Here is a 22,500-nt window from a genome sequence, read left to right on the forward strand (position 1 = left end):
AGTTTAATAATTGTTGTAATAATGTTTGTTTTAATTAATTTTAGTTATAAATGATGTGTTTTAGTATTTTAGATGATTATAAATTTATTATTTTATTTAATAAATTACTTTTTGACTTTTAAACATAACTATTTACTTTTTAAATTTGATGTTTAAAAACATTATTGATTCGATTTTTAATGAGATTTTTTATATATCGTTATTAATGTTTAGTAAGTTTTAATTTGATAATTGTCTTGATTTTTAATTGTATTTTTTTTAAGTAGTTGTATTCATTTTTGAGTATGTTTATTGATCAAATTTCAGCATTTACTAATGCAAGAGACAAGATTTCAGTGCCGTCTCCTTTTTTTCTCCTGTGATGTTGTTTGCTGTGCTTTAGCTGCTCGATCAGCTCTGCATGGCTTTATTGTATGAACTTCACCGCTTCAGTCATCAGTTAAAGCTTCATCTGATTCCTGAATGTGTGTGTGTGTGTGTGTGTGTTTGTGTAACAGACAGAGCAGGAGCTGCAGCAGATGAAGGACAGAGAAGACAACAGAGAGAAACAGCATCCCTTTCCCAGCATGCAAAGCTGCAGCACACAGATAGAGCAGGTAAACAGTGTGTGAATTCTGCATTGACAGAAATGTTTCTTCATTAACGTTACTCTGAAATACACATGCATACTATTTAATCCGATTACATCTAATTTATTAACCAAACTTATTTAAGTTGTCAGTGTTTTGTCGCATATGCATTGACAGTGACCTCTGATTGAATTAATTACCATGAAATATTGCACATATTATTTTATTCTTTAAGTTAACTTCCAGTGTCCCAGCAGTTGTCTGTTAAAATACAAACTGAGTCTGATTTATCGTTAATATATTTATAGATCATTTGGTGGGATGTAAACAATAACAATGGTCCTAACGCATTTCCTGTTTTACATTTTTAATTCCCATAGCTTCAGAGAATTTAAAAAGCTCCAAATATTAATAAATAATCCTATAGCAGGTGTTTAATGTTGTGATTGAATTGCCTCCTATTAGTGTTATGAAACAGTTTGACAACAAGCAGGAAATGATCATGTGCCAATGACATCATGCCATTTAAATGGTCTATAATCTCTGTTTATAACAGGGGTGTCCAAACTCAGTCCTGGAGGGCCAGTGTCCTGCATATTTTACTTCCAATCCCAATTAAACACACCTGAACCAGCTAATCAAGCTCTTTCTAGGTATACTAGAATCTTCCAGACAGGTGTGTTGAAGCAAGTCGGAGCTAAACTATGCAGGACAGCGGCCCCTTCAGGACTGATTTTGGGCTCCCCTGCAGTAGGAAGACGCAATTAATAATTCACAATGGTCTGAACCCTTATAGGGGAGGTCAAATGTACATTTTATTAGCTGTTAATTTAGCTGTTAATTTAAATTGTTAATTTTATTATTTAAGATACACATCAGAGGTAACTACTTCTCACTATTGAAACAACTGACCCCCATACATATAATTTTGACGTCCTTCAGGGGTGATCAAGTGTTAATTAGGAGGTCGAACTCCCCTGTAGTTCACTGCAATGTCCTGCACTTCTTCCTCTGCTCCAGCAGGTGGCGCCGCTCTCTCTCTCTCGCTCTCTGTGTAGCTCAATGTTGCTATAGCAGCGTGTAGCAGTGGATTTGTTTGTATTTGCCTATGTGAACTGTGCATCACTCTTTTAAAAGAGCTTGATGAAATGACGGGTTTCTTGTCTGCCGTTTCTTTTCTGCCTGTGCACAAACTCCAGCAGAGAGAGCATGAGGAGGAGGTCAAAGGTCATGGGCGGAGTGTGACATCATCACAGCCGTCTGGAGAAGAGCCAGAGCTGTCGTCTGATGACATCATCACCGAGAGGTCAGAATCAGAGAGCTTGTGGCGGATTCGGCACACATGATACTGCTCTGTGGGGCCATTAGAGATGATGGAGGGATGAGTGAAAGGGTGGAGGGTTGGGTCCGGGGAAAGATTGGTGATTGGTGGATGGATGAGTGGGATAGGTGTGTGGGACAATGGATGGATGAATGAATGGATAAGTGAGTGGAAAATGTGTTGATAGATAATGGATGAAAAGGTGGAGGGTTGGATTTTATGGGATGAATGAGAGGATGAATGGGTAGCTGGGTGAGAGAGTTGTGTGAGTGGATGGATGAATGGATAGATGGAAAGATGGATTGGTGGATAGATGTATGAAAAGATGGAGGGTTGGTTGCGGGGATGGATGTTATGTGTTGAATGAGTGGATGAATGGATAGATGAGTAGATTAGGATTGTGGATGGATGGATGAAAACATTAATGGATTGCTTGATGGATGTATGGATGGATGGATGAAAAGGTCCAGGGTTGGTTGTGTAGATGGATGTTTTGAGATGAATGAGTGGGTAAATGGATAAATGGGTGCAATAGGTTTGTGGATGAATGGATGGTTGAATGAGTGGATGTACAGGTGGATTGGTGGATGGATGAATAGGTGGAGGGTTGGATGCATGGGATGAATGGATGGATAGCTTGGGTGGGATAGTTGTGTGGGTGGATGGAGGGACAGATAGTCAATGGATGAATGGATTGGTGAATGGATGGATGAAAAGACGGAGGGTTGGGTGCTGGGATGGATGTTATGTGACGAATGAGTAGATCCTGGATAGATGGGTGGAATAGGTTTGTGTGTGGATGGATGAATGAATGATTGAATGTATAGGTAGTAGGGTGGATGGATGGATTGGTGGATGGATGGATGGATGAAAAGGTGGAAGTGTGAGTGTTAGATGTTATGGGATGGATTGATGGATAGATGAATGAAAAGGTAGAGGATTAGGCGCAAGGAAAGATGAGTGATTGGTGGATGGATGAATGAATAGATGGTTGGGATAGTTGTGTGGGGAGTGGATGGATGGATTGGTGAATGGATGTATAGGTGGCTGGGTGGATGGTTGGGTGAAAAGATGGATGTTATGTGATAAATGAGTGGATGAATGCATAGCTGGGTGGAATAGGTTTGTGGATGAATGGATGTATAGGTGGATAGATGGATTGGTGGATGGATGAAGGAATGGATGTATAGGTGGATGGATGGATGGATGAAAAGGTGGAAGGTTGAGTGTGAGGATGGATGTTATGAGATGAATGTGTGGATAAATGGATAGATGGGTGGGATATTTGTGTGGATGAATGAATGAATGAATATATGGATGAATGGGTGAGTGAATGAATAAATGGACAGGTGGATGAATGAATGAGTGAAAATAACTGAGAATGAAGAGTGGAATCCGTCAGTAAGTGTTTCTCTCCATCAGGGATGGTCTGCGTTTGGTGAACGCTGGTCTCCGTCGGGTGCTGATGGAGGTGCTGAAGACCACAGCGGCGGCGGAGCAGACCATCGGCACTCATGTGGAGGCCATACTGGAGGCGTCCAGCAAGGGGCAGCAGAGCGCACACAACACCGGTCAGACACACTGCTGATAATCAATAACCCTCCATTAGCAGATGTTCAGCATTGAGGTCTTTGCGCTCTGAAGTCTGGAATGTTCAGATGCAGTTTTCACATTCAAATCCCCAAACATTCGTCTCACACACTCGAACCTTTGCACACAGAGTCCCGACGCGGATTAATGAATCTGTTGCGAAATAATTAGCAAAACAGTATAAAATCTTGAGGTAATGAAGCTGATTGTGTTCTCTTCTCTCTGCTTAACAAAAGAAAAAGGAAATATTGGGTCTGCCCCATCCTCAGACTGCAGAGAGAGGACGGAGATCAGCTCCTTTATTATCCCGACATGTTCAACGTTTACATCAGGACGTCTGTGGTTCAGTTTCAGACTCTGCCAGCGATTCTGGAAACACTTTAAACAGAAGACCAGCAGATTCTGTCAACCAGTTGATCCTGAACAGAGGCTGGCCGTTTGTCTAATGCATGAAGACACACACACACACACACACACACACACACACATTCGGGATTTTGCCCTTCGCTTGTACAGCGGGCCTGAATTTGTCTAAACACCTCTCAAAATGCCTTTTCAGATGCAAAAATTGAGAAAATCGAACCCAATTCCTATTTTTATATAACGAACAAAAGTTCCAGAGGCAGTGTGTTAATACAACACGCTCAGTTTACTTTTTAACATGTGAAAATTTCAGATTCAGTGTGCAATAACCTCTCTCTGCTAATAACTATATGAAACACCAGTGCTAACAGTTGCTTGCTGAGAAAAATAGCTTGTGTGTGTATGCTTGTGTGTGTGCGTGTGCGTGTGCGTGTGTGCGTGTGTGTGTGTGTGTGTGTGTGCGCGCTGTATGCCATTTAGTTTTTCAATATTTTCAGAATGCAGTAAATGTAGTATTTAAAGGGACAGTTTACCAATAAAATAAAGATGTACACACTATTTCCTCTCCTTTTACTCTCCCTCAAGCGTTTGTAAGCCTTTCATCTTTCTTTCATCTGTTAAACACAAAAGAGGAGACTCTGAACAAAACCTGTAACAGAAAAACAAACACTATTGAAGTCAGTGGTGTTCAGCATTCTTCAAAATATCTTCTTTTGTGTTCAGCAGATGAAAGAAACTTAAACCGGTTTGAAGGATGAGTAAATCATGACAGAGCTTCATAATTGGGTGAACTGTTCGTTTCAAGCTGCAGAGTGACAACTTACAATTAATCTCAGTAATAATTAACAGCTCTTTGCTAATTAATCACCATAAAAAGCCTCCATGTAGAAATCTGATGAATGACAAAATATGCAAATCACATATTTAACATACAGAAATCCTCATGTACTTATACTCAACATCTTTAAAAAGACAGACAAGATCTCAGTTTATGTATAATTTTAATAATTAGTATTGCAAATATGCACACATACGCTTACACATAATTATATGTACAGTATATTAGATTTCTGTACACTGTAAAAATGCATTTCTTAGAGTTTTTGTCTTGTTTCTAGTACAAATATCGAACATTTCTTAAATCAAGAAGCATTTTCTAGACAACAAAAACAATATATATATATATATATATATACACACACACACACACATATATATATACATACATACATACATACATACATACATACATACATACATACACACATACATATATATATATATATATGTATGTGTGTATGTATGTGTGTATGTATATATATATATATATATATATACCTGTATATGCGCACACACACATACATATATATATGTATATTTATATATTTATATTTATATAGCGTCTATTTCCAAAAGGTGATATGTGTTTAATATATTTCCAATATTAACATATTTCTAACGTCGTAAAAAAGTGAATCTAATGTTTTAAATTTAATTTTAAGAGTCTTTTTCCCCTATTTATTTTATATGTAATGGATTAAACTAAATGCTAAAAATGCTTTTATTTAATTTCTGTCTTGTTTCTAGTCAAAATATCCAAAATCTCTTTAAATCAAGAAGCGTTTTCTAGACGAGTAAAAAATATTGTCCAGTTTTAAAGAATAATGAATCAAAAAGAAGTGAGTTTTCCTTAAAACAGGCTAAATAATCTGACAATAAGGTAAGCAACATAATCTTACGGCATAAGGAAAAATCCCATAGTCAGATTATTTTGCTTGTTTTAATGAAAAAAACACTTAATTTTGGCGTATTATTCTTTAAACAGGACAATATTTTTGCTTGTCCTGAAAATGCTTCCTAATTAAAGAGTTTGTAGATATTTGGACTAAAAACAAGACAAAAATCAAAGTAAGAAAAGCATTTGTACAGTGTATACACTGTGTTTATTTCCAAAAGGTGATATTTATGTGTTTAATATATTTCCTACATTATTATACGTCTCAGAAAGCAAATCTAACGTCTTTAATTGAATTGTAGGAGTCTATTACCCTTTCATTTGGTATCTAATAGATTAATTATATACACTAAATGACAAAAATGCTTGTTTCTAAGTCTAAATATCTAAAAACTCTTTAAATCAAGAAGCTTTTTCTACACAAGTAAAAAAGTATCGTCTTGTTTTAAAGAATAATGAGTCAAAATTTTCCTTAAACAGGCAAAATAATCTGCCAACAGGGGAAGAAATCTCCAAAGGAAAAGCAAGATTATTTGGCTTCCCCCATTGGCAGATTATTTTGCCTGTTTTAAGGGAAAACTCACGTCATTATTAACTCATTATTTCTGAAAACAACACAATCATTTCTGTTTGTCTAGAAAATGCTTCTTGGTTTAATAATTCTGAGATATTTTGACTAGAAACAAGACAAACACCCTTATGTTCTGCATGCAATATCAGCTGATCTGTAATGTAAACACAGTAAGGTGGTTTAGTTACAGATGTTAAAGCAGGATGTGTCTAAATAGTCACGCCAGAGCTGTTGTGTGTGTGTGTGTGTGTGTGTGTGTGTGTGTGTGTGTTAATAACAGACGTCCTGATGCTTTAATTGCGACCTGCTCCTCCTGCAGGAACCAGATCAGATCCTGTCCGTCTCGTTTGTCTTTGTTGACTCATTGTCTTTGCATAGAGATGTGTTTGTGTACTGTTCTGAAGCAGTCATGTGACCCTCTGGGTGTGTGTGTGTGTGTGTGCGCAGTGTTTACTCTGGTCATCTCATGTATACTGTGATCAAATATGAGACGGACACTCCTGTAACTCGACACACAGAAAGCCCCTGAATGAAACCTGCTCTTCATTGTGTGCGCTTGTCTCTTTTCCCCCCTCGTGATTCTTCTTGTGGTTTCATCCGCTGTCGGTGTGTTTAAACATGCTTCATTGACTTTGGAAAACATCTCATGTAATGGTTTTCCCCAAACTATTGTGTACAGCAGAGTTCTGCTGCTGATCAGCTTTTTATTCATGTTGAAAAAGTTCCTTTTGCTCCTGTATGGGCAGCGTTTATTTAGTCAAAACTAGTAAACAAATATATTATTAAAGACATGTTACTATTTAAAACAGATGTTGAGCAATGTTATAATGATGTAAATAATATAATGTAATTTAAATAATATAATTTGTACATGTTTCTTTATCTGTTTAATAGCAAACTGGATTTTACTCAATCAAATACAGAGTAGACACTAAAACTGAATTAAAAAGCTGTTTTCTATGTGAACATATCATCAAGTGTCAATTATTTCAAGAAATATTTATGATTATTATCAGTGTTGATATATTATTGACAAGTACATATTATTTCTGAGAATTTGCACATGAGAAATTGTTTGTAGCGTTTTAGATTTCATGGTGAATATATTTATTGTCACTTTTAATTTAATGCATATTTAATAAATAAAATAATACAGATATATTTTTATTGTCAATAATGTTTTCAGTGAGGCTGGTAACTCAGATCTAAAACCCCATTAATATGCATGTATATATTTGTATATGTTTTGTAATAATTATTGTACTCAACTTTTTCATTTTAGATCTAATTAAGTTAATTAATTTAGCAAAGTTGTTGCTATAAGGGATACAGCTCTGGCCGGAAGTTAAGAGAATTATCTATATTGTTTAATAAATTATGCAATAATTGTATTTTGTTAACGTCTACCCCAATCCCAACCATCACAGCACTGTCAAAACAGTAATTATAAGCAGAATTATTTATATTATTATTTAATTTACCCAATTAAATTGTATTTTTTTTGCATAAAATTTTATTTACATTTACATTTAGTCATTTAGCAGACGCTTTTATCTAAAGTGACTTACAAATGAGGACAATTTACACAACTATGAGCAGCAGTGAACAAGCGCTGTAGACAAGTTTCAGGTATTACCGTCTAACGTCTACACTACCCTAAACTCAACCCTCACAGTACCATAAAAATATGAATTATTGTTGTACAGGGTCACAAAAATGATCCTATATTGATGAGTATCCGGGCAGCATGGTGGCACAGTGGTTAGCACTGTGACCTCACAGCAAGAAGGTCGCTAGTTCGAGTCCCGGCTGGGTCAGTTGGCATTTCTATGTGGAGTTTGCATGTTCTCCCTGTGTTGAATATGGGTTTCCCCCACAGTCCCAACAAAAAGTGTGTGTGTGTGAGAATGAGTGTGTATGGGTGTTTCCCAGTACTGGGTTGCAGCTGGAAGGGCATTCGATGTGCAAAACATATGCAGGAGTAGTTGGCGGTTCATTCCGCTGTGGCGACCCCTGATGAATAAATGGACTAAACTGAAGGAATATGAATGAATGATGAGTATCCACCCTCTGGTTGTAAATAATAGCACAACGACGTCGAGCACATCAAGTATAAATCAGGCTTTATTTTATTTTCATCATTGGTTGAGAGTAGGTAATGATAATAACGCATTTAAAGGTGTTGGGATGCTTGATGTGGAGGGTTTCTGAGTTATTCTGCTGGATTATAATGTAACTGAATGAGCAGTGTTGTGATCTGTTGTTTTGATGCGTTTGCTCTCTGTCTCCTATGTTCACTTGTTTTTAATTGTTCTCCTGCACACAGATGCGTCCTCAGAGGGTTTTCTCAGCCGTGATGTGGCTACAGACCAACTCAGCATGTTTTCTGCCGAGACTGAGAGCGACGAAGGCCTGGAGACATCGCTTAAGGCACAGGGGGCGGAGCTTCAGCTGCAAGAGGCGGAGCTACAGCTGGAGAGGGAGGAGTTTCAGACGAGCATCAGCACACGCCTGCAGAGCGCCGTGGAGAAACTGCTGATCGCCATCACTGAGACCAGCACTCAGGTACGGCAAGCACACGGGGACACACAGAGTTTTATTTTATTCTGCAAGGCATTACATCCATCGAACAGTACACGCTAATGATGCTATACATGATTCTGTTTTAAAATAAGAGCTGTTCATCTGTGAGTCCTAAAATTAAAGTGCGTCACATATGAAGCAGCGCAGCATTTTCAAGTTTGGAGGAAGGTAGATGTTTCTAAAATATATAGTGTTTATTATTGTCAGTTATGCATTAAAGGGCTCCTATGGTGAAAAATCGACTTCTCAAGCTGTTTGGACAGACATGTGTGTAAGTATAGTGTATAGACCGTCATATTGGAGTGATATAAACACACACAGTCCTTTTTTTCAAATTTAACAACACAAACGGTGGACCAATTGGAGCGGTTTTCAGATCAACCACAACTTTACGAAGGAGTGCGATCCCCCCCGCCCACCAATAATGATTGACAGCTGCGTATTAACATGTCCTGGTAGAGCAACCGGGAATAAAAGGTGTGTTCAGTTCACTAGAGTCATCAATCCTCATCAAATGTGATCAAGAGTGAGTTTTACATGTTTAACATGTTTTAAAACAGAGCAAGTGTGGAATGAAGTACAGCCATTCACTTCATCAGCACAGCTGCATGTCAGAACAAATCTAAAAGAAGACTCTTAAATCTTGGTTTGTGGACGTTAAATCAGGTTTATTTTGTATATTATCATAACAGATATCCATACAGCAGTGGAGATTAACCTCTCTCCTGTCACATATGTGTGGAAAAAGAGTGCAAAGCTAAACAAGCGCGTTGTCTGTGTGTGTGCGTGTCTGCGCTTCGATGTGTGTGTGCGTGCGTGAACTTTGTAACGACATTGTGTGTGATTCATCATTGCAAATCCACAACACAGGCATCAAATCCTCATTGGTAAAGTTCTTACTGTAGTATTTCTCTCAAACGCTACGTGACATCTGCTTCCGTCATCAAGCACAACAACACATCAGTCCACAAAAATATGAACAGACCTCAACATTAATAATAATAAACCTAAATGTTGATATTGATCATCAGATCCTCATATTACGCTCATATCTGAATCATCGTGAACACTGAGGAGTGCAGTTATGATGCTGAAATACACAGAAATAAATGACACTTTATTATATACTCACACAGACGAGAGCTGTTTTAATATTCAGTCATATTTATAATCTGCTTTTATTGTGTAAAATCAGCCTTGAGAAGCAGAACAACATACAAACACATGTAAAAACTGCAAATGTTTGAATGCTAACTAACAGAAGCTCAGGAGTGAGTGAGTGTGTGTGTGTGTGTGTGTGTGATCTGGAAACAGCAGCGGGTGTAAATAAACACTTAGAGGTCAGATATGTTGGATAAACACACACACCACTGATGATGCTGTTATTAATGAAGGACACATGTTCCGCTCAGTGGGCGGGGCCTCATGCTCCGGTTGCCCTTGGAGACCAGCTGATTTGCATAATGCTTTGGTCTCTGTGACAGCAGCTGAACAACGCCCCTGTGTATCTCTCTCCGTGTGTGTGTGTGTGTGTGTGTGTGTAAAGCGAAACCACATTTCCTAAGGGTTTATTTTCTCTTCCTGGCACGATAAACATCTCTGAATCTGCTGAAGGACTGAATTTGCCTGCCTTATATATTGATATTGATATTTAGATATTTTATGTGACACATTGACAGATCAGATCCTGTTTGACCTGAAATGTGAGTAAAGTCAAGTCTGCTTTGAGTTTTACACAATGCAGATTGACTGAAATAGGCGTGCTGTGTGTGTCGAAATGTTGTGAGAAGCATCATAAATTAATAAAATAATAATTTAATGAGTAACAAATATTTTATTGAATAGCCAGATAAAAAGCAATTTTAACAGTATAAAAACAAAAGAAATACACATCAGATGTAATAAATAAAATAAAATAAATTAAATTAATTTATATAATATTCAAAATGAAATCATATTGAATGTTTAATGATTCATTTTAATAGTTTAATAAAATAAACAAATAAAATGATTAACATTGATAATTGGTTTGTAAAAAAATGTGTACATTTATAAATATTAAATTGTAAAAATAAGACCTTTTTAAAAATTGTTTTAATTTAACAGTGTAAAAACAAACGAATAAACACGCATCGGATTTATAGAAATTTATAAAATGTTTCAAATGAAATCGTATTTAATGTTATTCAAAATTGTATGAAAATAAATCATTAAAACAATAATTAAATTAATTAAAAATTAATTACAATTATTAATTGATGTGTAAATAAATGTGTAAATATTTTTTAAATAATTTTTAATTCAAATTTTAATGAAAACAAATCACAAAAAATATTCATTTGTTGATTTTATTGAATTCTTTCATGATTTATTTTCATTAAATTTGAATAACATTTAAACATTTTATTAAATGTCTTTTACAATATTATAGTTATTTATTTACATATAAATCAGTGCAATAATTTTCATTTATTTTATTCTTATTTTACTGATTATTTTCATACAATTTTGAATAACATTAAATATTATTTCATTTCAACTGTTATATCAATTTATTCATTTGTTTTTATACTGTTTAATTAAAACAATTTTTAAAAAGGTCTTATTTTTACAATATTATAGTTCTATATTTACACATTTATTTACAGATCAATTATCAATCTTAAATGTGTTTATTTTAAGTTAAATTATTAAAATTAATAATCGACATGTAAATAAATAAATAATATTACAATGAGTAGAGCCCCGGTTTCCCTCGCAGTCCAGACACATGCTGTACAGCTGAATTGGGTCAGCTAAATGTGTGTCTGAATGAGTGTGTATGGGTGTTTGCCTGTGATGGGTTGCAGCTGGAAAGGCATCCGCTTCTGGATAAGTTGGCGGTTCATTCCACTGTGGCGACCCCTGATTAATAAAGGGACTAAGCCGAAAAAGAAGAATGAATGAATGAATGAATAATGAGTAGAAAAACTGTAAAATATAATTAAAACAACTTGATAAAACTGTAATATTTTACAAATTATTAATTAGAACCAAAACTAATATTATTATTATTAATTTCATTTGGTTTTTAAGCAAATATCAGTGGCTTAATAACGATTTAAACCTAGTAATGATGTAAGTCTGATACTATCATTCATTCATTCTCCTTCAGCTTAGTCCCTTTATTCATCAGGGGTCGCCACAGCAGAATGAACCACCAACTATTCCAGCATATGTTTTACACAGCGGATGCCCTTCCAGCTGCAACCCAGTAGTGGGTAATACCCATACACCCTCATTCACTCATACACCACGAACAGTTTAGTTGATCAGTTCCCCTATAGCGCATGTGTTTGGACTGTGGGGGAAACCGGAGCACCCGGAGGAAACCCACACCAACACGGGGAGAACATGCAAACTCCACACAGAAACAGCCGGGACTGGAAGCAGTGCAGGTGAGAGATGTTTAACGGCTGATGATCCATGAGGAATGAGGAGGACGAACACTGATCAATAATCTCATCATCACCACGTCTGACCAGAGTATCGTTACAGAACGTGTGTGTGTGTGTGTGTGTGTGTGTGTGTGTGTGTGTGTGTGTGTGTGTGTGTGAGAGAGTTAAAATATGGAGCTGGAATCCTGCCGGACAGGCTGCTAAAGGGTGTGTGTGTGAGAGAGAGAGAGAGTATTAGTGTGTGTGTGTGTGAGAGAGAGAGAGAGACAAAGTGTGTGTGTGAGAGAGAGAGAGAGAGAGAGAGTATTAGTGTGTGTGTGTGTGAGAGAGAGATACAGAGAGTATTTGTGTGTCTGTGAGAGAGAGACAAAGTGTGTGTGTGTGTGTGAGAGATATACAGTAGGGTGTTTGTGTGTATAATGTGTGAGAGAGAGTGTATTAGTGATTGTGTGTGTGTATAAGAGACAGTGAGTGTGTGTGTCTGTGAGAGAGAGACAACGTGTTTGTGAGTGTGTGTGTATTTGTATGAGAAATAGTGTGTTTGTGTGAGAGACAGAGAGAGAGTGTGTTTATTTGTGTGTGTGTGTGTCTTTGTGAGTGAGTGTGTGTGTGAGTGAGCGTGTGTCTGTCTGTATGAAAGTCGGTGTGTGTGTGAGAGTGTGTTTGTGTGGGTCTTTGTGAGTGTGTGTGTGTGTGTGTGTGTGTGTGTGTGTGTAAGAGAGTGAGTGTGTATCTGTCTGTAAGGGAGTCTGTGTGTGTATGAGTGTGTGTTTGTGAGAGAGAGAGAGAGAGAGTGTGTGTGAGTGTGTATGTGCCTGTGTATGAGACATTTAAGAAGAGAGAGTGTGTGTGTGTGTATCCACCTATTCGCTCACCTGTAGTCTTCACAGCTCCGCCTTAAAACTCAACGTCACACACACACACACACACACACACACACACACACACACACACACACACACACTCACATGTCAGCAAACCAGGAAGTGAAGAGACAGACAGAGAGAGACACACACAGAAAGGGAGCGAGCAAGAGAGAGAGACACAGAGAGAGAGAGAGAGAGAGAGAGAGAAACACACACACACACACACACTCGCACTCCCCCGCGCGGCTCTGCTCTCCTGTTAATGAGGCCCTGCTCTTTCCCAGCGGATCGTTGCCGTGGAAGCCTGGAATTGCTAATGAGTCTCCGGTAACCGAGGGAAACACAACGACAGAAACCACGGCAACACTCTTTGCCCTCAACTTTGCTCTCTAGAAGGACTCGAGGATACACTGGAATATTGTGTGTGTGTGTGTGTGTAGGCGCGTGCGCGAGTGTTAGTGTGTGTCTGAAGCAATGGTAACTCATTGTAAGTAACTCCTGGATCAGTGCGCGCGTTAGTGTGTGTGTGTCTAAAGCAATGTTAACGTAACTCCTGGATCAGTGTGTGTGTGTGTGTGTAGAGTAATGTTAGCTCAGAGTGTGTAACGCCGCTATGGACTCGTACCGCTCGTACTGGAGCTCTCCTGTGCTGCGGGACGGCTGGCTGGAGACTCAGGATCAGGATCTGTATGAGGTGGAGTCCCGCATCCCGCTGCCCCGGCCGTTCCCACTGACGCCGCTGCTGACCGAGAGGAACGCGGTGGTGGTGCAGACGCAGATCTCACACGTGCGGCAGCGGCGGGATGGTGGGCACCTGCTGAAGGTGGTGTCGCGGATCTCCCTGCCCACGCCTCCATACACCGTGAGTCTGACTGAGAGAGAGAGAGAGAGAGAGGGGCTTATGTGTCTGCACACGCTGATAACAGCTGCTGTACACCTCCACTTGCTACAATCAGATTCCTGGGTGTGTTTATGGCTGAGTGTGTGTGTGTGTGTGTGTGTGTGTGTGTGTGTGTGTGTGTGTGTGTGTGTGTGAGGTTTTGTGTTTGTGGTAATATGAGATCAGTCTCATGCTCGTGGTTTGCCAAATCTGGCTTTCACTTCAGTATTTTAGGACTTTTTAAGTTAAATTGACACTATTACACTGCTCTAAATGTGTTTCTCAGAGTCTAGAGCTGTTATTAATGATACTGTTTAGTTAAATTCACACTATTATTACTACTATTACCTACTATTATTGCTACTTTTAGTTAAATTGACACTATTACACTGTAAACAATGTGTTTCTCAGAGTCTAGAGCTGTTATTAATGATACTGTTTAGTTAAATTCACTATTATTACTACTATTACCTACTATTATTACTACTTTTAGTTAAATTCACACTATTACACTACAAAAAAATGTGTTTTTGTCTTGTTTTTTGTCCCAATATATAAACATTAATAAGCATTTTCTAGACAAGTATCAAATATTGTTTTATTTTCAGAAGTGAGTCCAGATTAAATGAGCTGTTCATGAAAACAAGCGAAATAATCTGCCAATGGGGCAGGTAAAATGGTGTAGTTTCTCATTTGGACACAGGATTATTACATTCTCCTCCTTGGCAGATTATTAAGCTTGTTTTCACTTAATTTTCAGTCTTTAAATATAATATATATATATATATATATATATATATATATATATATATATATATATATATATATATATATATATATTACTAATAATATTACTAATACCACTCTTTAGTTAAATTCACACTATTGCTCTGCAAAAAAAGAGGGTTTTTGTTCCTGTTTCTAGTCTAAATATTTAAAGATTCTTAAGTCAGTAAGCATTTTCTAGACATTTTCTATTTATTCAGAAAAAATGAGTCCAGATAAAGTAAGGGTTTTCCTGAAAATAAGCTAAATAATCTGTCAATGAGTAAAATGATGTAGTTTTATTCAAACCTAAAGCTATTTTCTTTCTCTGACCCCTTTTTTTTCAGGTTATTTTAGGACGTTTTCAGGAAAAACTCTATTTTGACAAATAAAGCAATTTTAGTTTTTGTCTAGAAAATGCTGCTTGAGTTAAAAATTGTAGATATTTACGCAAGAAACAAGAGTTTTTCTGTTTAACTACTGATTTAGACCAGGGCCAGACAGAATCTGTGGGCATTTTTGGCTTTTTCTCTATTCTGAGAGTTCAGTAACTAAATAAATGAATAAAGAATAACTTTTATTCAATGTTTCCAATGCAAATCCAATGACTTCCACTTATTTAGAAAACAAAGCAAGTGTGTCATTTATTATAAGGGTTTTGTGTTTATGGTAACATGAGATCCGTCTCACGCTTTTCCCTTCAGTCTTTAAATGAATGAACACCAGCGTTTATTGGGTATAAGACTTTATTTTAAGTCACAATATCAACAAACCATTAACTAACTAATAAACTACTACTGAGCTGTTTATTAATGATTAGTAATGTACTAGTTGTGTTTAGGTTTTGGGCAGGATTAGGGATGCAGAATAAGATAATACTTTATAACTACTAATGAACAGCGCATATCATAATGGTAATAAGCAGTAGTTCATAGCGAGATCTGTCACCTAAACTAAAGTGTTACCACATTTTGACACACAGAAACAGAAATCACTCCGCATTATGCATCCTAGACCAGTGTTTCCCAACCCTGTTCCTGGAGGCACACCAACAGTTCATGTTTTGGATGTCTCCCTCGTCTGACCCATTAACTTCAGGTTTTGGAGTCTCTTCTAATGCAGTGTTTCCCAACCCTGTTCCTGAAGGCACGCCAACAGTACACATTTTCATCATCTCCCTAATCAAACACACCTGAAACAACTCATCGGAACATTAGAAGAGACTCCAACACCTGAAGTTAATGGGTCAGATGAGGGAGACATCCAAAACATGAACTGTTGGTGTGCCTCCAGGAACAGGGTTGGGAAACACTGCCCTTGACTATGTGGTATTTTTGTTTAATGCGTCTAAATGGTGAAATATTATCACAGTTTAAAACAGCAGTTTACTGTGTGAATATACAGTAATATGTCATTTATTTCTGACTAAAGGTGTGTGGTAGGGCTGCACGATATTGGATAAATCTGCGATATTTTGTATTTCTGTAATATAAAAGTGAAACTAACAGTGCTTTATGGTTTTCAGGCTTATCATAATTAGGTACAGAAATGCAAACAAATGAAATATAAATGAACTCTGCAAAAACTTGACTGATCAAATAGTTCAGTGCAGTTATTATCTATTAAAAATACAAACTGTAAAATTGATTGTGTCTCTCTTAGGGCTTAAAAACATGTAAAGCATCATCTTTTACTCCATTATATTTAAACTTTGTAGTAACTTCACAAATCTCATGTATTTTGAACTGTGGCTATGTAATCCCAAAATATAATATATATACTGTAATCCTAAACTATATAATCTCAACTCAACATTGGGGATCCTGCGATGTGACTATTGCTGATGCGCATGTTGTGATATCCACGCTGACACCATATATTCTGCAGCCCTGATGTGTGGTGTGAAGATGTTGCGGATAAACACTTCTTCTGATCAGCAGGAGTGCATTTAATGTGTAAAAAGTGCATTAACAATAGGGAAATAATATTAGAAATATAAATAGCTGTTTGTTTATGTGAATATCTAGTAAAGTGTCATTTTATCTGTGATGTGAAGCTGAATTTGCAGGATCTCTTCTCCAGTCTTCGGTGTTCCTTCAGAAAGCAGTATAATATGAGAATCTGATGATCAATAAACAATTATGCTTATTATTAGTGATGGACACAGTTATTATAGAGTGTTAATAATGATATATTTATAGAAACGCTAAAGAAGATGATTTGAAGAATGTTGGAAACCTGTAACCATTGACTTCAGTAGTATTTGTTTTTTCTACTATAGAAGTCAATGGTTACAGGTTACAGTTCATCATAATATCTCCATTATCGCCGTGTCAAACTGCTGAAACAAACTCAGTCATTGAGGAGTGATTTTGTTCATGACGTCATTTCAGTTTGTTCAGTATCATTTGACGTCATTTGGGCCTTGAAGAGTCTCAGTACGTGCAGTAGAGATGCGCGGATCCGCTGACATGACACCCGAATCTGCAGCTTCCTAATCATCCACCCACCCGCACATGTAGTTTTATCTGATATATGTATCCGCACCCGATCGTCACTTTAATCATTTAATGCTTTGTTTTAGGCATGATGATTGGTCACCGTAGATATTAACAGCAGATTCAGTGAGCTTTAATCTGCGCATCTCTGATAGTAAAATTAATAATACATTTTAAAAATAAATTAATTAATCTTAAAGAGCACATAGTTCAGCTCTTTTTTAGGATGTAATATTAATATTATGGCTCTTCTGAGTGTGCCAGTTTAGGTTCAGTTTAAAACACAATTCAGATGTTTTTATTATAATGTGTTAAAAAGTGTCATGTTGGGGGCGTGTCCACAGCTTGCTGATTTATGGGTGTGTTGCTTCACATGTAAATTAGTTTCAGCTTCCCGCCCAACGTAACAAGGGGGCGGAGCCATGAGCTCAACCGCTCTGCGTTTGCAACAGAGTCTGACAGGCAGACTGAGAAAAAGCTGGAGTGAGAAGATCAGCAATCGATCGTACATGTACGACTCTGACACAGACCAAGCAGAGAGTACAAAATCATTTGTGTCTTTGTACAGTTTTACAGCCAACTGTGTGCTAGTTTCAAGTGTCGAGCTTGTACACAGAAACTAATAACCACACACACTGAATTAACTTTGACTGAGGCACCGGATGCGCCGCTCGAAGCCGCGACACGGCACACCAGACACTCTCTGTGGCGCGGCAGAGACATGAAGTGTCCCGAATCGTCGCACCACGCATTTTTGAATTCTAAACATAGGTTTCTGCAGCGGTCCGCGGCGCCCAGCCGTCGACTTGAGTGTACCCTGATAGAAACCGATGTTTAGAATTCTAAAACGCATGCTAGTTAAGATCACAGGGAGCTTCTGGGATCGCGAGAAATGCAAACGGCTGAAGTATAAGGTAGACTCAATGAGAAGTACACATGTTTGCAAACCTACCTAAAGATACAACCAATAATTCCGATTAGAGCGATCATGTGGAGAATATTGATCTTGTGTTGAGCCCAATGAGCCTTGCATCTAAAGATAGAGCTAGCGTGTTCCTTTAGTGATATCGCTTCGACTCACGCTGAAAATGGCGGACGTGAATCAACAAACTGAGGATATGATGACGCGCCTGTCAATCAATATTGGTGGGTGGGGGACCGCTCTCCTATGTAAAGTTGCGGTCGGTTTGAAAACCGCTCCAATTGGTCCACCTTTTTCATGTTGTTAAATTGAAAAAAAAGCACTGGGTGTGCTTATATCACCCCAATATGACGGTCTATACACCATACATGCACATATGTCTGTCCAAACAGCTTGAAAAGTAGATTTTTCACCATAGGAGCCCTTTAAACGTTTTTAAATGAACATTTATTTATAAAAACAAAATTCTTCATTTTCATATAGACACAGAGAGTAAAAATAAAACATTTGAGCTTTTACAGAAACAGGAACAAGGTAACAAAAAGGGTGCCGCTTCAGCCTAAACGGCAGCTATGGTGTGTTCGCTTGGTCTTTTTCTCCGCACTGTGCTAAAACAGAAGAGCATCTACTGTGTCTGGATTCAGGCGATTCTGCCTCGCCTCCAAAACGTGGCCAGCTGCACTGAATGAGCGTTCGCTCTCACCGCGTGTTGTAGGAGTTAACAAGATTCTCTTCGCAAGACGCTGTGTTGTGGAAATATGCGATCTGCGATATGTGAGATGTTTCTCCCAGAATGATAGCAGATTTTCCTCTGATGACTCCTCTAACTGAAGCTTTGAACAGTAGACTACTCTTGCACTTATTCCATTAGCCTATTATTGGGCATCTCATATCTTCCCACTCTGCAAAGCCCACTCTGGTTTTCCGCTGGTCCACTGCCATGTCCCGCTACATCCACCTGCAACCCACCCACAATTAATCATAATGTTTTTTTTTATTACCCAACCCGCGGATTATTCGCAGCGCCCTGGGTATAACTGCCATCCGCGCATCACTAGCGTGCAGTAAAGTTAAATCTGTTTTTCTGTGTGTGTGTCAGCTGGAGCATGCGCGCATCACGCAGACGGAGCTGTTGAGGGAGAAGTTCAGACACAATGAGGAGATGGAGGAGCTGCTGCGCCGTCAGGAGGAGCTGCAGGAGCGAGTGTGTGAAGAGGAGAGAGCCAGAGAACAGCTGGCCCTGGAGCTGCACAGAGCTGAAGGTGTGTGTGTGTGTGCATGCTTTTGTGTTTGCATATCTGTGTCTGAGTGGCTATTATTGAGGACAGTTGGTGACAGCAGAGACTGGTACATCAGAAAACACACACACACACACACATACAGACCAATAGCTGGACATTCAGGGTGTACTGATTGCTTCTGTAATTGATGATGCTCTGTTCAGTTTAACAGAAGAGAAGCTCTCGCTCAGCACTCTGGACGTTGCTTTAGTTATATCGTATTATTTTAATTCATTTGTTATGCAGAGACACACAGTCAGATCTTCTGCTGAACAGATCCAGCAAGTCCTGGTGCTGCAGGTATTAGGAGGTGTGCTGAAGGTGCAGCTGTCGTGCAGTGAACGATGTTGCTAGATCAGATATAGTTGCGGTCGGAAGTTAACGAGAATAACCTATAATATTTATTAAATTTCCCATTTATTGTACTTTATTACCATCTACCCCCACCCCAACCCTAAACCCAACCATCACAGCACTGTAAAATAGCATTAATTAAGTTATACAGTGTCATAAAGAAATGCTGCTAGATTAATGTGCATATCGCACTTCCGGCCGACCGCGTATCCGATCTAGACTTTACTGTGCAGTGAGCGGTTTGCATCTTTATGGTCTGTTTCCACTGAGTGGTACGGTACGGTACGGTACGGTATGCTTTAATGGCTATTTCCACTGTCAAAAGGTAACAAAAAGTGAACCGTATTGTACCACTTGTTGTGTACCCTTTTGAAAGTGTACCAAAAGGCGGAGCCGGTCGCACAGCTGAACGCTATTGGTTTACAGAGAAACATCACTAGCATGTACACAAGCCAGGAGAATGAAAACAAAGGAAGCGCCATGTTTTAAACACACAGCTGAGACATTACACAGTAATAATATATACATATAATAACAAGCCACGGTCGACCGAGCTCAAACAAACCTTGTCGTCGTCTTGATGAACAGCCACAAAGCCATGAAGAACAAAATCTGCCGCGTCCTGTTGTTGTTGTTTACGAGCCCATCTAAAAGCGAGAGCGGCTTCAATTTCTCCAGAGAGCTGGCGTGTGTGTCTTGAGCTGATGATAATAGCGTACGCGTGATTATTAAAGTGCTTCTGACATCAGAGACCTTTCAGAGAGTGAAGCGTGAAAAAACAAAGGAGGAAATTATTCTTTCTGCAACCTAAAGCATGAACACACTGCCATGTTGAACTCTGATCATCAGCTTCTGCACTGTTCTGAACTCAGAATGAGGGAGTCCCTCTCTAACAGAGGCTCCATGTGCTGCTGAAGATTACACACACAGATGATGAGAGGTTTACTCTTACCATTGGTACCCTTTTGGCAGTGGAAATGCAAGCCTGATAAATGTGACCCGTACTGTACAACTCAGTGGAAACGGCCTTAATAAACTATGACAGTTCACGTTCATTGAAAAGTAAAAATGATTAATAAATCCATATGAAACAGTCCTTCAAAAGTCTGGCTCAGAGCACTCATACTCACACAAACAAACTGGGATAGGGTGGTCAAACGCACACAGGCATGTTTGAGGACACCCTGAGTGATAGTTTTAGGCTGAGGGTATTTGAGTGCGGTCAGAGTGACACCGTTTGTTTTGTGTGTGTGTGTGTGTGTGTGTGTGTGTGTGTGTGTGTGTGTGTGTGTGTGTGTGTGTGTGTGTGTGTGTGAGTGAGTGTGAGTGAGTGTGAGTGAGTGTGAGTGAGTGTGAGTGAGTGAGTGAGTGAGTGAGTGAGTGAGTGAATTGCCATGTCATAAATGTCCCGGTGAGCTTGAGTTCTGAGCTAGAGCTCCGTGTTTACCATAGTGTGTCACAAGATGCAGATGTCCAGTGTGTGTCACATGAGATAATGGTTTGTGCAGGGTGTGTTTCTGTGTGTGTTTGCTCAGCTCTCACTCATCTATCATAATAAAGCTCAGGTGATCATCATTCCTCCACAGCACACCTGTTTCTCTCTCATTACAGCTGATAGTGCTCTCTGATAGACACGCTGTGGACAAATATAGAAGATATCATGGTTTAATGTCTCAATTCAGATTAGATTTCAGCATTGAGTTGGAATAGGAAGATGAAAACAGAAATCAGAATTGCAGGATGTAAATTAGGATATCTGGGGGGAAAGGACAGAAAGTTGTGGGAGAAAAAGTGAAAAATAAAATAAAATAAAGAATTCTGAATTAAAAAAACTCAATTCCAGGGAAAAAGTTTAATTTCTAGATTTAAAGTAAGAATCTGGAAATAGAGCATAAATGTGAGACTGAAACTCAAAGTTCCAGGAGAAAAAAACTCTCAGAATCCCAGAATTTTGAAGCATGAACTTAAAATTTTGAGTAAAAAAATCCCAGAATTGTAAAACATGACTTTAAGGGAATTTAAGGGAAAATGCTCACAATAACTAGATATAAATGGAGAGAAATATAATCATAAATTCTGAGAAAAAAAGGGAATTATGAGATGTAAACTCAAATTCTGAGACCAAAGTACATCCCAGAATTCTGAAACATGAACTTGAAAAATCCCAAAATTCTGCATAAAAATCCCAAAATTTTGAGAAAAAAAGTTAGAATTTTGGACTGTAAACTCAGGATTCAAAACAGAAATCTCAGAATTATGAAACGTGAACTTCGAATTTGGTGAAAAAGGTTGGAAAACGTGGAATTCTGAACAAAATCCCAAATCACTTTTAAGATGTAAACTTTTTTTATATTTTTATTAAAATAATTAAACAGAATTTTTGAGGTAAAAAATGTCAGAAACTTTACATTTCAAACAAAAATTCCAACAAGAAAAACTAAATTTTAGATTAAATCCCTGAAAGTAATGAATTAAATAATAAGAAAGCTATAAACCTATAAACTCAGAATTCTAAACATTATCCCAGAATTATGAAACAGAAACTTAGAAATCAAACAAAAATTGTAGAATTCCTTGCAAAATTCTGGAATTCTAAGAGAAAAAAGTTAGAATTTTGGATTTTAGAATTCAAAACACAAATTTCCGAATTTTGTGAAAAAAGTGTGGCATTGTGTGGCATTCTGAACAGAATCCCAGAGTTTTGAGGAGGAAAAACTTGCAAGAGAAATTGTGGAATTCCAACTAAAAATATTATTATACTAATAA

General features: G+C 38.0%; 1 protein-coding gene across 1 annotated transcript in view; it reads left to right on the top strand.

Moving 5' to 3' along the window:
* Nucleotides 1-22,500, top strand: part of akap9 (A kinase (PRKA) anchor protein 9) — a 121,089-nt gene that overhangs the window by 52,839 nt on the left and 45,750 nt on the right. Inside the window, 5 exon segments of the mRNA XM_056479165.1 lie at nucleotides 498-596; nucleotides 1,769-1,875; nucleotides 3,313-3,461; nucleotides 8,476-8,714; nucleotides 19,200-19,362. Of these exon segments, the coding sequence (XP_056335140.1) occupies nucleotides 498-596; nucleotides 1,769-1,875; nucleotides 3,313-3,461; nucleotides 8,476-8,714; nucleotides 19,200-19,362 (757 nt within the window).

This window comes from Danio aesculapii, chromosome 19 (assembly GCF_903798145.1).
Source record: "Danio aesculapii chromosome 19, fDanAes4.1, whole genome shotgun sequence".
Taxonomy (NCBI): Eukaryota; Metazoa; Chordata; class Actinopteri; order Cypriniformes; family Danionidae; genus Danio; species Danio aesculapii.